A 15,012-nucleotide genomic window follows, 5' to 3' on the forward strand; every position below is an offset into this window, starting at 1 on the left:
TCAGATAGCAATGTGATGTAAAATAATCACTAGAATCGTATTAGCATCACATCAAACCATCTGCTCAGAGCAATATTAACATACAAGTAAGTAAGATCAATGAGAGCGCTGGAAGTGTCCAGGGCGTTGTGCCCAGGTTCCCTGCCGCGTCGGTTAGGACCATGGTGCTCAGCAGTGTAATAGCCAGACCGAGGAGGATATTGGCGCCGATACTGATATAACGCATACGCGAATAGCCATCTCCTTGTGACAATAATGTGAGAACGCCAATTATCAAACAGACCAGGCCGACACAGATGCAGAAATATCCTGTATAAAACATTGGTTAGTATTAAAGGCTTTGATGGATAATTACACAATCAATATAAGAAATTAAATAATTACCAAAAGTGAGGTTAAAAATCGATACGATTGAATTTGCGTATCCACTGAAGTCCTCCTCGGCGACTGCCTTTGGAGGTTCCCAGCCGTAGCCTTCAATGACTGTTTTAGCCATTTGTCTCAGCACGAGTTGGAAGTTTGCTAGCGTCTCTTCCTGCGTTGCGTTGGTAGCAGGTTCTAAGAGTGCATGCAACGACTCTTCAACCTCGTTGATTACAGCCTCTGTGGAGGGAAATCTCTCGTAGATGGTATGAACCGTTTCATTCAGCATAATGAGCCCAACCTGTGGAGTAGCCTCACCTTGGAAGGGAGCCGACAATTTGAAAAGGTCTTGAACGACATGAGTGCACAGTAGGATCTGGTTTGTTCCTTCCATCATGAGAGCAAGGGCCAGATGGAAAGGAAAGTGGAGTATAGACCAAAGCTGCTGGTGGACGGAACCAAACGGCTCCATGCGGACATTATCAAAATATAGCTGGTAAGTAAAGTACTATTTTACATATTAGTACATTTGCTTCAGTCTCCAGGGGTTGGGGCTCCTACAATAACCAGTACCGCTGATATGATAGAGCCAATGTCGGCGGAGGTGAATCTGAGGTCATATGTCTCAATCTTGACAATTGTCTTGGTGAGGCCGATAATCCCCTCGCCGAGCTGTTTAAATCAGCCTCTGCTTCCCGATGCGAAAATGGGACTGGGTAGCGTACAATGATCAGTGTCAAACAAGTCAACCTCTCTACAAGATGTGTTTTCTCAAATGACATAGCTCGCCAATGGGCTGCCAGGGCCAGGTTAACCCCGACCTCCATCACAGCAACTACATACCACGCGAGATATGCGTCGTAAGCCGTACGTCGGTAAAAGGCAAACGATAGACCGAAATAAAGGACCGCGGCGACAAATAGAGACGCCATCACGACCATCAATGGTAGACGGGTGGCACGATACCTCCAGGTAAAGAATAAAGTTGAACCATATTGACAGAAAAGAACGATACGGTTCACCATCAGGATGAGTGATAGCTGCTGCAGAGGCCCCCATCCGTCATCTTCCGCCAGAAACTCTGGTCCAATGATCGCGAGCCCGACCATAACTCCAAAATGGCATGCGTGGGCGATGCGTTCAATGATGCTGTCTGTAGCGAACCGGACATCATATAGCGTGACCTGAGCCCAGGTGAACCACAAGATGCAGAAGAACCCGATGTAGGAGCTTAGCTCTGGGTGTGAGGGGACTGAAGTCAGTAGAGTGACCAAAAGTCCGGGGAGTAGATTCGGGACAGACTTGATGAACTGTTGATCTCATGAGAATTTGTAAAGGAGGTCAAATTGGCAACAAAGAAGAGGTCGAAGAACAGCTGAATATTGGATGTTGATTCATAATGTTCGAACTGTGGATTCTCAAAGAGCGTCTCGTCTCGGGTTGTCACATCAGCTATATTGTCGACTGCTTGACCTCGTCGATCACTCGCCTTGGACTAGAGCTGGTTAGATTTCAAACTTGGAAAACATTGTAAGTGCCTAGGTCTGGCCAACTGGGCAGCCAGGCAACCGCTTACCAAGGGGCTTCTCCAAAGAGGCAGACCACCCATTTCGTGGAACAGAGATATCGGTGTGGAAATTGATGGTCCTGAAGATTATTGTCTTCTTTGATCATTCTACAAGTATGCTTATAAACTTGCTTAAATGAAGATTCTAGGACCAGCATACCTACTCTTCCTCGCCAATAAATCCAAATACGAAAAGAGTGTTGGAAAACGGGCCAGCCTATCACAGCGGCCTTAGGCGCCCCAGCTCAGCCGCAAACTGTCGATCGGAAGAAGCCTTGTGTCTCAATAGTCCGATCTGCGTCTAGATCCCCGAAAAGGCTAAGGTATAACTAAAACCAAGTGGAAGTCTAAGTTTAAGTTAGGCCCTAAGATAGGCCCAGGGTTTTAGCGCTGACCATGGAGTGTTTATGCACCTACTCACAATGAATTCCAAATCATCAGCAGTCTCCGCAATGTTCACTTCGTGTTCAGCCCATTTTAGCCCCCAAAGTCGTCAAACTCAGCGGCCTCAGTTTGCGGCTCGGTCCCTCACTAAGCCGTCCCAAGGTCGATCCCCTTTTTGTCCCGAGTCCAGCATCCACTCTAAGCTCTATGCTGAGGTGAGAGTCCAATATTCAAATAGTTGTGTGTTGTATTTCGACTGATTCCTTAGCTTCAATATTGTGTTTAGGATATGTTTGTTTGTACATACATTTAACTAGGCTTCTCCAAGCATTTTAACATCCGTAGGATCGTTGACAACAATTTAAGAATGGCGAAGGATTTTTTTCCCACTTGCTATGATGAACCAATCATAATAACGATAGACTTCTCATATCCCCTCTTCTCGAACTAACTAGGCACTAATAATAAGCCAGCCATGTACTATGATTGGCGATCACACCACTTTTTAAAAAGGTCAATCCCCCTGAGTAGGACGTCAAACATGTCAAATTTTTTCTAACATCATTCCTCATGAACAATGACTCCTAACGGTAGCCTCAGTATGGCCATGGCCGTGGTCGTGGCCTCAATGATACCGAGGGTAGCGGCGGCCACGGTGGTCCAGTCGACTGAGGTCAACATTCTCTTCCCGGGCCTACATAGACATGATGCTCAACAAGATTTAATTGAATGATTCCCAATCAACCTCAAAGCCTCTGCAAACAGGATATTTCTAGTACCTGACACATTGTTTGCCAGCAACTTCCTGCAGGTCCAGGTGTAGTTTCTATGACGTGTCCGAGTTGACAACAAACATGCAATATAACCAAAGTTTTGTGGGGGCAGTTACCCATGCGCCCCCATCAAGTCGCTCAATATCCTCGTTGAGAGTAAGAATGACAAATAAGGGGTCCGTATCAAGTTCATGTCTGCATGGACCCAGCTGAGGTGAGACAAAGTACAAGCGAAAGGCTGCGCCCCTGTTGGCTAGAGTTTCGAATCACCAAATAGGCCAATGAGCTCACTGCAGATGAATAGCGGAGACAGTAAGGCTTAGCTGAATGTCAAATAAATATTAACAGAGTCGGTGCTCAAGGCATATTCTTTTTTGTATTCACACATCTAACAAGTCAGTTGCAAGTAGGGGCGGACCTCGCTTAGAACAGAGGGGCGCCTAATAAAACATCCAGTTGTAGATATAACTACTGAAATGCTCACACTTTCTTCCTTGGGAAAAAGCAGCAACCAACAAAGTCCATTCTGTAAACCTTATCATTGCCCAATATGCGTGGTATCCTAATCAAAGCTGGTTTCTTGGCCGTTGCCACTGCAGCAGCAAACTCAAACTGCACTGGTGGTCTGTACATGATTGTGGCCAGAGGCACTGATGAGCCAGCAGCAGCTAGCAAGGATGGACTCTACCCCGTGAACACTGGGAGCCCTGGGTATCTGGCACAACTTATTGCAGCGCAGATTAAAGACTCCCTGATTATGGGCGTGGAATATCCTGCAACGCTGAATGACTATGTACAGTCAGAGAATGACGGGGCAACTACTATGCTGCAACTAGCAAAAGAGTACCACTCTTCATGCCCGGATTCAAAAATGGCCCTCTTGGGTTACTCACAGGTATGTGACAAGAAGAATTTGTTAGTTACTGATGAATATACTAACCTGCAGATTGTTAGGGCGCCCAATTAGTCTCTGATGTCCTTTGCGGCGGCGCTGGTGGCGACTTCAACCACGATGCACCGCTATCGCCAGATATCGTTACGAGCAGCGGTGAATTCCCCTGATGCCGTCGAGAATCTGTTGAAGCTAATCCAACTTTAGTTGTGGCGGCCATCTTGTTCGGTGACCCAACACACATTGCAAACACAACCTACGATCGTGGCACAAGCACTCACAACGGAGTAAGGAGTCACACCGAGGACATATCTACTATCATTTTGTTGGATCTTTCTAAACTTCCTTTGAAACGTACTAAGTTTTCTTTTTCTTTAATTAGACCTTACCACGGGCGAATAACACAGTGTGCAAGCAGTACAGCGACCGCATGGCATCCTGGTGCGACAAAGGTGACAAGTTTTGCGATGCAGGCCAAGTCGATGCTGTTCATGGACTCTACCTTTCGAGATACAACACCACCATGGTTCAATATGTGGTTGAGAGATGGCAAAATTCGACAGAGTCCTCTGCTACAGCCACGTCTATTGGGATAACCAATGTGTCGACCGGTACGCGGACAGCTTCACCCACTCCGTCTACTAACACAGCTTCCGGGCTTACTGCACTAGAATGGCCTCTATTTTTCCTTTCCTGTGAACTTTTCTTTATCTAGGAAATTTGTTGAGATAGGATAACGAAGCGCTCTTTGCCGGGATATTGGCGTATGTAGCCTTCCATATTTAGCCTTTAGAAGATACCGAGAATCGGGCGTTTCTCTGTCTATATCAGAGCCTAGCTCTATCCTTCTATAGATAGATTCAGAATCACCATCATCTTTAGTATCATTTGACTACGTCTCTTCCTTATGTTTTTCCTAGTCTTATTGGCTAGAGATCACTAGTTTTATTAGATGACTTTTGATATGAGCCTTTTCTGTACCCACGATCCAATCAGGCTTTGATAGCCAAATCTCAGTAACATTTCTAAATGCAGTGTCTAAATAAGAGCCTCTACTCACTTCTATCATTAGCTTCACCCTAAGTGCTAATGTCAGGAGCTTTGGTAATAGCATCTGGTTCAAACATAGAAAGGCCCGTCAATGATACTCCATCATGTCTGAATAACGTACGGGTGGCCTTACAGAACGAAAAAGCAATTATTAAGTCTCCTTATTTGGCTGTTCCCTATGACGAAAGACAGGAAAGGGGGATAGGGTTTTAGAGTATCCATGGCCCCAGGTGGAGGCCTTAAACTAACTGTATCAGATTATATGGGATTCCTCCAATACTCGTTCTGCTAAACTACACCAGGAAGTCCATTCGGCGACCACAAGAACCTAAAGGCTGAGTCTGGCCGTCTAGTTGAACAGCGCATCGGATGGCTGCAGCAGAGTTGAGACACCTATGGACCTTCAAGGAGTAAACGGCTGTACTTAGAGGACCATTTTAACAAGCAGACCATCTATTTTACAAGTCTGAATGATAGGAATTGGCTATACGATATCTTACCTAATGGTCAACTGCAAACCGCCGTAGTGTTCCAAGACATATTCCTCCTTTCAGATATTTGCCCTTCTACAGGTCTGTTGCAAATTGGAATGGATCGCATGCAGATGCGTGATTACTCTCCTTGTCAGGAAGAGGAGCTATTTGATAGTTTATGCACTCATATTGCGCCAACAGCACTTCAGCGACATTTTCATACCAGTGCTCTACCCCTGTAAAGAGTAGTTTCCTATTTCTTGTTACCTTACCTTGAGCCACGACTAGCAGCAGGGAGCACATGCTTCATCTCCAGGGTCAATATTCAATTATAGGAGCATCTGGTTCTCGCCGCATGTATACGGGGTATAGAACGAGTTTTTAAAACTAAGCATGTGGACTTTATGTAGAGACATAGCGCAAGGAAGCAATAGCAAATCGCTCCGTTCTCACTGGTCAGTCCTGCCACGACTGAGCCTACGCAGTCAACTCCTAACATCCCTTACCTATCTACCAATGTCGTCTACGGAGCGGTGGCTTTAAAAACCAGCGGGTCGGTGCTGCCACACGAAATGGCTAGCAAACCTGATATTGTGGATAAGATCAATTTATGATTCCAAGAACGCGTTCTGAAATAAAGAACATCTTGCTCAGATACAGGCACTATAATTCCAAGCTAGCGATATACATGTGATTGTCACTCCAGCTACCATTGGCTGGCCGAATCGATTTCCTAAATGGGACCAAGCTGAACTTTGCTTGACGCGATTATTTCGACCCCACCCAAGGCTCCCTCTAGAACACAACTTTTGTCAGAATTCATTCAGCCCAAACAAATGAATACCGAACACCGGAGAATATAGCCAACGTTGGTATTCTTACAATTGGAGTGTGGCGCTGGAAAAGAAATCGTGTGTCTTGGGCGTAATCTGTTTTCGAAATCTACTATAAAACTTTCATGGAAGACAGATATATAGCGGCCGTTCATCAGTATTTGGGACAAGGTACTCCTGACCACTAGTAGAGAGAGAGGTAGGGCCGGTACACTGTTCCAAATACTAATGAAGGCTGAACGTATTTACACCATCGTGGTAGGCTGTATATCACCCAAAGAGTTGGATTCTAAATCGCAATCCGCTATGTTAGTATGGGTACGGTTTGGCATTTTGGGTAATACTAGCTCAAAGCGAGCGTTCGGCGTAAATAAGATCACCCATCCATCCATCATATTAGCGTACACGCTAGGATGCCAAGGGGTGAGAGGCTGAACGCGGGGGATGCGAGGCGTGCGGAGCTTGTGGAGCGCGCGTCACCAGTCCCTAAAATTGAGGGCGAGCGAGCCAGAAGAATTCCAAATTGATTACGGGGAAGATGTCAGATCGCCTAAAGGAAGGTCATTGATTGGTCGGTATCCAAACTCAGCTGAGATGTTAATAGTAGCGTAAGAACGCCTCCAGGCAAGCTTAGGCCCCATTAGGAAGTTCTACGCCAAATTAAAACGAATCATAACCGGAACTAGTTATGAGCTGCATTGTTTTACATATCATTAATTCACTAATGCTTAAGGCGCCGTTTCCGAATCTGACTTTCTGTCCTGAGTGATAAAAATCCAATTTCCCGGTCTAAGTCAGGGGGCTATATGTATCTGTCTTTGCCTGCCGTTGATAGAGTAAGAAATCAGAAAAGAATAAAACACAAAGAATTTCTTTTCTTATTTTCCTGGCTAAGCTATAACTCCAAAATCTCCTCTAGCTGCCTTTTACTTTCCCAAAATGATTTCCAAACTTCTTGGTCTCATATTTCTTGTCGCAGGAGCAGCTGCATCCTCATACCCTGAGGTCATTCCCGGTCCAGGACTCCCATCCCTCGCCGAGCTTGGATTGAGATCAGCAGATCTCTTCACAACAACTCCTGTTGTCTGTCAGTAACTATATACCACCCTCTTGTACGTACCAAAATCTGTGCAAGGAACTAACTCACTATTGCCTGTAGCCGGATCCGCCGACAGAAAGCTGATCGCCCGAGATACACCCCAGTGCGAATCAAACGGTGATACTGCCAGTGTTAGCAATGTAATTGCTTGCTTTAACTACCTTGTCGCCCTTGGAAACTATCCATGTCCTGAAAGAAACAAACCTGGCGCGCCACCCCAGTTATGTGCAGTTGGAGATGTTCAGATTGTAGCAACAAATGCTGTCCAACGAGTACCTTTTCAACCTTGGCCTCCCATTGCTGAATCGGCTTGGTATGTCTCTGATTTTGCTTCCTTTAATCTACATGACTTTGTGCCATGAACTAATTCTATCTAGCTGGGACGTGGCACTGGCTGTACAGTCAATTTTTACTCATTGTAATGTTAATGGACAAGTTGGAGGGTCTCTGGCAGCAAATGGGAATGGAGATCTTATTGTTCATGTTATGAACAAAAACTATGTACTGGTTTGGGGTTAAGGTATTCATGATTTGCCTAACTACATGCAGTTTAGCAGCGGGAGCTCCTTTATTTTATGTGGTGAAAACTTATGTTTATTGAAAGAGCTTAGTTCTTTTATATGTCACTAAATTGTAGCTCAAATATATTAAACATCCTTTCTATAAAAATTGAAGTCCAGAAGACTTTGAAAGAGTCAAAAATTCACTCGGAGATACAGCTAATTGCCTATTACGAGATCGAGTTAACTCCTGAATTGTTTCCACGGGTCATTGCGTCGAGCAAAGACGCCTGCTTTCTATACAATGCTTTTATAGAGACGCATAGAAAGTTACACATATCACGAACCCACGGAAAATTATACCCAGGATAGAGATTACCTAACCTTTTGCAGATAAAGGACCTATAGAAAGAATTCAACCGATTACTCCTGAACCGGGCTTAATAGATTATCGGTATAAGGGTTATAGGTCTTAGCTATATCTACCCTCTACCCCCTTATGAAAGTACTATACTTCTACTTTCGGTTTCCTTATATTATGGTATTGACCCCTATGCGGCCATTCACACTTTTCGGCCTAAGGCTACCTAGGAGGTTGGGTATGACGCACCAGTTCGGTGATCTCTCAGCCCCCTTCTACCGCTATTTCGTGGGAGGACAGTTGCCCGCTGACCGACATATTTCTTATACGGGCTGATACGCTTACCTGGTTATCCCTCCTTCCGTTGATAGGGAATATATATAAGATTAGCCTTAGGGGAAAGAAGAAAGGCCCCCTAAGAAACAGTCTCTGTTCTAATCTAACCTAGTACTTATCCCCTCCTACCTAGTTAATAGGCTTACTACCCTGTAAGTAGTTAATATTATAATAATTCTGTTTCTTCTTCTTCGACTATCTAGGAGAGATAATACCTATAACTTACTCTACTCCCTCTACCGAAGAGGCACCGAATCCTCCTTATACCCTTAACGAACTAATAATTATAGAAACCGAAACTATATACGCTAGTTAAATAACCCTATCGGACCTTAATCTAAACCTTATAGCTACTTAGGCTACTATCGAGAAGCTATAGTGCCTAAGAGACCTATAGAACTAGACTTCGGCAGGACCCATAGGTACCCATTTGGACACATCGAAAACCCATCGATAGGCTGGGTTTTGGGTCCAGACCTCCGACCTATCATAGGTTATAGGTTTTCCTCGAAAACCCATGACCTATATAGGTACCTATCAAAAACCTATCTGTACCTATTTAGGGTATAAACGGGATAAATATCGTGACTGTATAAATAATACATTTTTGGCTGTAATTCTAGGTATTCTGTTTATACCTCGAAGTGTGATCCTAAGGGTAGATGGGGGCATGCCCTTCTAAGTATGGTAAAAGAGAGACTATATACACATGCGCGGCCGAACGGGGCCTCACGTGACCAGAAGTGGCCGGAAGGAGACAGTGGGGCCAGGCCCACACCAAAGGGAGCCTAAGGCAGAAAAAGCTCCCGGGATCTCATTAGTATAAGCTATACTATTATAAAGAACAAAGGCTTTTCTCTAGTCTAGGCTAACACGAGTAAGTAATAGAGGGATAGGATTGTTTAGTTAGAGAAAATCAGGCTTACTACCTTCGATCGGATAGGAGCTAAAGAAACTAGGTATTAGTATTACAAGATATTATAAAGAAGAAAGAAAAGATGATTAATCTATCTCTTCCTTATATAGAGAAGGGAGATAGTTAGACTGCTAACTCTAGCTTTAAGTTATCTTGCTACTCGAATAGTAATAGAGACTTAGGGAGGGAGATTAGGAGAGAATATATCTTTGTTAAGAAGGTTAATAGGTAACAGATCCTAGTGTATCCGATGAAAAAGGATCCACATAGGACGTTAGGATGGCCAGTCAAGATAGAAGTTCTTCTAGCGAATAGGACCAAGATAAGACGGATGGACCTTAAATTCATAAGATCTTCTCTAGGTATGACGGTCAAACGAGATCAATAGGATAGACTGAAAAGTGCATTAAATCTGAACTACTAAACTAGCGAGCGAACGGGTGTTTAAGTACACGGTTGGGACAGTTTAGGCAGCAGGAAATAGGCCAAATCAATGATCTAATCGATGATTCGATCATATATCGATGATCTGACCAATTGATAGATTAGGAAGGAGCTGGATGTTAGAATCCGTGGTCGATTGGTAGCTAATTAGCCATGGTAAAACTCTCTGTTGAAGAGGTATATGCAGAGGGGTCCTTCTGCGGGAAAAACGATGGTCCGGTCCGGGCCGTTGGCTGGCGGGCCGCTGGTCAACCAACCTCACATAGCCATACACACACATATATAGGCTGACAATAGGTCTAATTCTAGCTAGCAAAAGGGAGATATAAAAGCAAATACAAGATATTAGATCCTATTAGCTATCAGAGTAGATATAATCTACTAAGACCCTATTAAAAACCTATTAGACCTACTAAAAACCTATCGAAAACCTATTAGACCTATCGAAAACCTATTAAAAACCTATCCCTAACCTATTTCCTTCTATTTAGCTAAAAAAATTTCATACTTCGGTAGGAAATCTTAAGTCTATAGATAGCCTTTATCCCTAATATATTAATAATAGATTAATAAAGAAACACTATAATCATACAGCTATATTAGAATTATAAATGATTATATTTAGCTTTATTATTTATTAGCTTAGACTGATATTTCCTCCTAAAACTTTGAAGTTCTCCTAGTAAATATATTAACTACGGAAATATATATCTTTATTAAAACCACTTTAACTCACATATTTCACGTTTTTCGTACTACTACTATCTAAAAATATAATACTAATCTAAAATTAACAAAGAAATAAGTACGAAAATTCGTTTGTTAGTTATAAAAAGCAGATTTCTAGTAGAGATCATAGTCAGAAGACAATATATTATCGAACAAGAGAAAATAGGTCAAAATTATACTTTAGAAATCTACTAAGTACGCAACATTATATATACTAAGCCCTAAATTTATGCAAGATATAGGTTTTTTTAGACCTATATAGGTACCTATCAAAAACCTATAGGTTACCCATAGGTTAGGTCCTCGACTTTCAAAAAACCTATAACCTATATGGGTTTGCCGATGGGTCTAAAAGTTGGACCTATCGATGGGTCGTGCCGAAGTCTATATAGAACTAAGTAGAACGCCTAAGATCTAAAGTTCTAGGCCGAAAACCTGATAACTTTCTACTAAACCCCTACTAGGAACTATACCATCTGTCTTGGAAAGACTAGGAGATCGAGCTTAAAAATCTACCTATCTTTATACTAGACTATATACTTTAAAAACGTTAGGAATAGCTCCTTAACCTATAGTAGATATTCGAGGGCGTACCTAAGCGATATTATAACGATCGTACTAAAATCCTTAGAGCTATTAGTTATATAGACTAAACCTATTAGTAGAGATAGTACTAATATACTAAGGAAAAGGGATTGACTACCCCTTAAAACCTTAAGGAGGATTAGCCCTATTTTAGGGACTAGATCCTAACCCTTATTAAGAGGGAACTCGATCTCTAGGCTTGCTAATTTAATTAGTAGACGTCTTATCTTAGTAAGATAGTTATATATACTATCGAAATTGCTTAATTAGCTATTAAAGAGCTTCTTTAATATAAGGAATTTAGTAGTGAATCCTTTTAGCTAATATTAGGTAGCTAAGGCTAGCTATGCTTAATAGGCTAATTTAGTATCTCCTAGCTAGAAAAGCAGGCTATCTTTATATAATAATTTAATAGATAATAGGGCGTCTCGATTTATCTAATTAATAGTTTTAAATTAATTAGATAGAATAGCTAGTTCGTTTTGCCCTATCTCGGAGATAGTAGGGCTAGATAATCTTCTAGGTCTTCTTCTTCCTAACTAAATCGTAGTATTCTATAATTAGGTAATCTTTAGTTAGGTAGTAAAGTAATTACTTATTTATAAGACTAGTATTAATTAGGAATCTAGCCTTACTAAATAGTAGGAAGCTTAGTATAGTTAAATCGAATAGCATCGATTAGTCTTTCTAAATCAAGAATAGCTTCGATTCGGATAGACTATATAATATATGTCGGATTTACAGGGTCGGCATAAATCCTTCGGCGTGCACAAGCAAGCAATTATACACGATCGGTCAAATCAGTATACGATCCGGCAAAGAATCGTATAGGTCAGGTCAAAGGTCGTACGATTCGGCTTAGAATCGGAAGTTAACTTATGATAGAAGAATGCTCCAACTTCATCACAATGATTAAACTTGATTCAACTAGCTATAGGAAACAGGCAGTATTTATAACTTTATGATATCACATCAATAGATCAGAATAGAATCGCATAGAAATCCAGAGAAATATAGAGTGTTGAAGCTCTTTCGTCATGTATAGAATCAGTCGTTGAAGATCATCGTCACGTGTACGTTCCGTCGCATTCTGTCAAGTTCGATAGCTCTTGGGGGCTTATACACATACTCATGTTGACAATATAATTTTCTTCTTCTTTAAGAGGATCGATATTATGTTTGCTAATTATTTTGAGTTAAAGAAACTTAATTAAATATTTGAAAAATGATTGTTTTTATTAAGAAAGTCGAGATTTCTTAGTGTTTCGTATAGAAAAGCGGACGCGACTACTAAAAATCAAGTATAAATTTTTAAAAGCAGGAAGTCGGAGGAGCTTTTTATTTTTCTTTAAGAGATAGAAGTTTCTCTTAGAGGTAAGGGGATTTTTGTTAAAGAGAGAAGATTAGAGAAGTAGTGTAAGCTAAATTGAAATAGAATCAATTCGGGCTTATAACCTATAAGCAAGCGATGCTACGCAGGTAGGTAAAAGAGGAAGAAGATTGAATAAGATAGATTAATCTTTCTTCCTCTAACGTAATCCACGGCCGAACGGATCACCACGCGTAAAATCGCATTAACCTATTTACCTACCATCTTCAATTAACTACTATGCCACTAATTCGCACTGAATCCTCCTAGAAATTAGCCAATCAAGAGGGCAAGATCTTATTAACCCTTAATGATATTAAAAATGGCCGCCTCAAATCTCTCCGCGCGGCCAGTAGGCTATACGAAATCTCCTACACTACACTATATGCGCGTGCTAATGGCCGAATCTCACGCGGTGATACACGCGCAAATGGCCATAAACTGACCCAATTGGAAGAGGATTCGCTTACCTAGTGGATTTCATCTATGGATTCGCGTGGTGCATCGCCTAGGCCAGCTACTATAGGAGAGATAGCCAATATCCTACTAGCGGCGCGTGGTAGCTAACCGTCGCCTACTGTTAGCTAGAATTAGCTATCAACGTTTATTAAACGTCGCGAAGAGCTTCGTATACGCTTCTCTAGGCGATACGACAACCAGCGCGTATTAAACGAAGACCCGAAGACCCTGCGAGCCTGGTTTACTACCGTACAAAGCGTGATTAACGAGAACAGTATACAAGCGGAGGATATCTATAACTTCGATGAGATAGGCTTTGTAATAGGCCTTATATCTTCGCAGAAAGTAGTCACTAGGGCTGAATACTACGGTCGGAGATCGATTCTATAGCTAGGCAATCGCGAATAGGTTACTGCGATCGAATCTATCTGCCCAGATAGCTATATCCTACTGCTATACGTAATCTTCAAGGGCAAAGTAGCTATCGTAGGGTGGTTTAACGATAATCTACCAAGAGATTGGCGAATCGAGGTCTCTACGAACGGCTAGACTACTAATAAGATTAGCCTACGCTGGCTAGAGAAGCACTTTATCCTATATACGAATTCGCGTGTGCACGGCCGGTATCGACTACTGATTCTTGACGGCTATAGTAGCTATCTTATACCCCTGTTCGACTAAATATACGCAGAAAACGATATTATACTACTTTGTATGCCTGCGCATTCGTCACATCTATTACAACCGCTAGATGTTAGCTGCTTTGCACTATTAAAGAGGGCATACGGCCGTTTCGTTAGCGATCTTGCGCGCCAGGGATATAACCATATCGATAAATTCGATTTCTTACAGGACTACTACCGCGCACGGCCAGAAGTATTCCAATCAGCCACTATCCAAAACAGCTTCGCAGCTACTGGCCTAGTACTAGTTAATGCAGAAAGAGTGCTTAATAAGCTTAATATCTCTCTGCGATCTCCGTCACCACCAAGCAGCCGGCCAAGCAGCAGATCTAGCGAATTCGTGCCAGAAACTCCTAAGACCGTGGCTCAGCTACACAAGCAATCTAGTATGATGAGGAATCTACTATATCGGCAGTCAAAAAGCCCTCCAAGCCTATTGAAATTGGTGGTAGATCGGATTATCAAGGGCCACTACCTATCGCTGCATACTCTCGCATTGCTTGCGCAGGATAATGCGAATTTACGCATAGCTAATGAGAAGATCGTCAAGAAGCGCGGTCGGTCAACTAAGCACATACCCTGCGAAGAGGGTTTGACCATTGAAGAGGCCCTACAGCTAGCTGCACAGCTAGATTTGCTAGTAGAAGAAGATGTGGTGGAATCGCATGCGGAGGTCGAATTGCCTAGTCAGCCAACCAGGCCAGCAGCAAGGGCTTCGCCTAGGTGTAGTGGGTGTAGGGAGCTTGGCCATAGGATCAATCATTGTAAGAATCGCTAGCAGTAGAAAATTCAATGCGTTTTGCTGGAGATAATCGATTTTGAAATGTTCGCATGGGAGGTGGTGATCCGTTCGGTCCGGTGATCCGTTCGGCCGTGGATTACGTTAGTTAAATAGGAAGGATAAGTTCAATTCGGCTTAGAATAAATCAAGAACATGAGATGAGAGAAAAGTAAAGTAGGACTAAAGCTTGGTTGATTGAATTGAATCGTCTTGTTACTAATGAACATTGAATATGATAATGAGATCTTGGTAGAGAAAGCAGGGCATATTTATAATCAATATTTTATGCAAACTTATCAAGCTTGTTTCTTGCATATAATCGATCCAGATAGATCTAGACGCATTCTAGATGCATAGTGATCTCATGCAGTAGCTATTTGATTAGTGGTTGCTTGATTGTACGATGTAATTGATC

At 42.3% G+C, this 15,012-nt stretch overlaps 2 protein-coding genes across 2 annotated transcripts; one reads left to right on the top strand and one right to left on the bottom strand.

Moving 5' to 3' along the window:
* N7458_004867 (uncharacterized protein) lies at nt 1-1,972 on the bottom strand (the record flags this gene model as incomplete). Its single annotated transcript, XM_056908249.1, has 7 exons — nt 1-29; nt 85-309; nt 385-871; nt 937-1,035; nt 1,089-1,615; nt 1,666-1,858; nt 1,940-1,972. 7 exons carry the CDS (start codon nt 1,970-1,972, stop codon nt 1-3), a joined length of 1,593 nt encoding a protein of 530 aa, XP_056766867.1.
* A 1,665-nt stretch (nt 1,973-3,637) lies between these two features.
* On the top strand, nt 3,638-5,417 carry N7458_004868 (uncharacterized protein; the record flags this gene model as incomplete). Its single annotated transcript, XM_056908250.1, has 5 exons — nt 3,638-3,982; nt 4,042-4,135; nt 4,187-4,266; nt 4,362-4,590; nt 5,332-5,417. 5 exons carry the CDS (start codon nt 3,638-3,640, stop codon nt 5,415-5,417), a joined length of 834 nt encoding a protein of 277 aa, XP_056766868.1.
* Between the last annotated feature and the right edge of the window lie 9,595 nt (nt 5,418-15,012).

Source organism: Penicillium daleae (assembly GCF_028827525.1).
Source record: "Penicillium daleae strain IBT 16125 chromosome Unknown utg000005l_segment0_segment0, whole genome shotgun sequence".
In the NCBI taxonomy this organism is placed as follows: domain Eukaryota; kingdom Fungi; phylum Ascomycota; class Eurotiomycetes; order Eurotiales; family Aspergillaceae; genus Penicillium; species Penicillium daleae.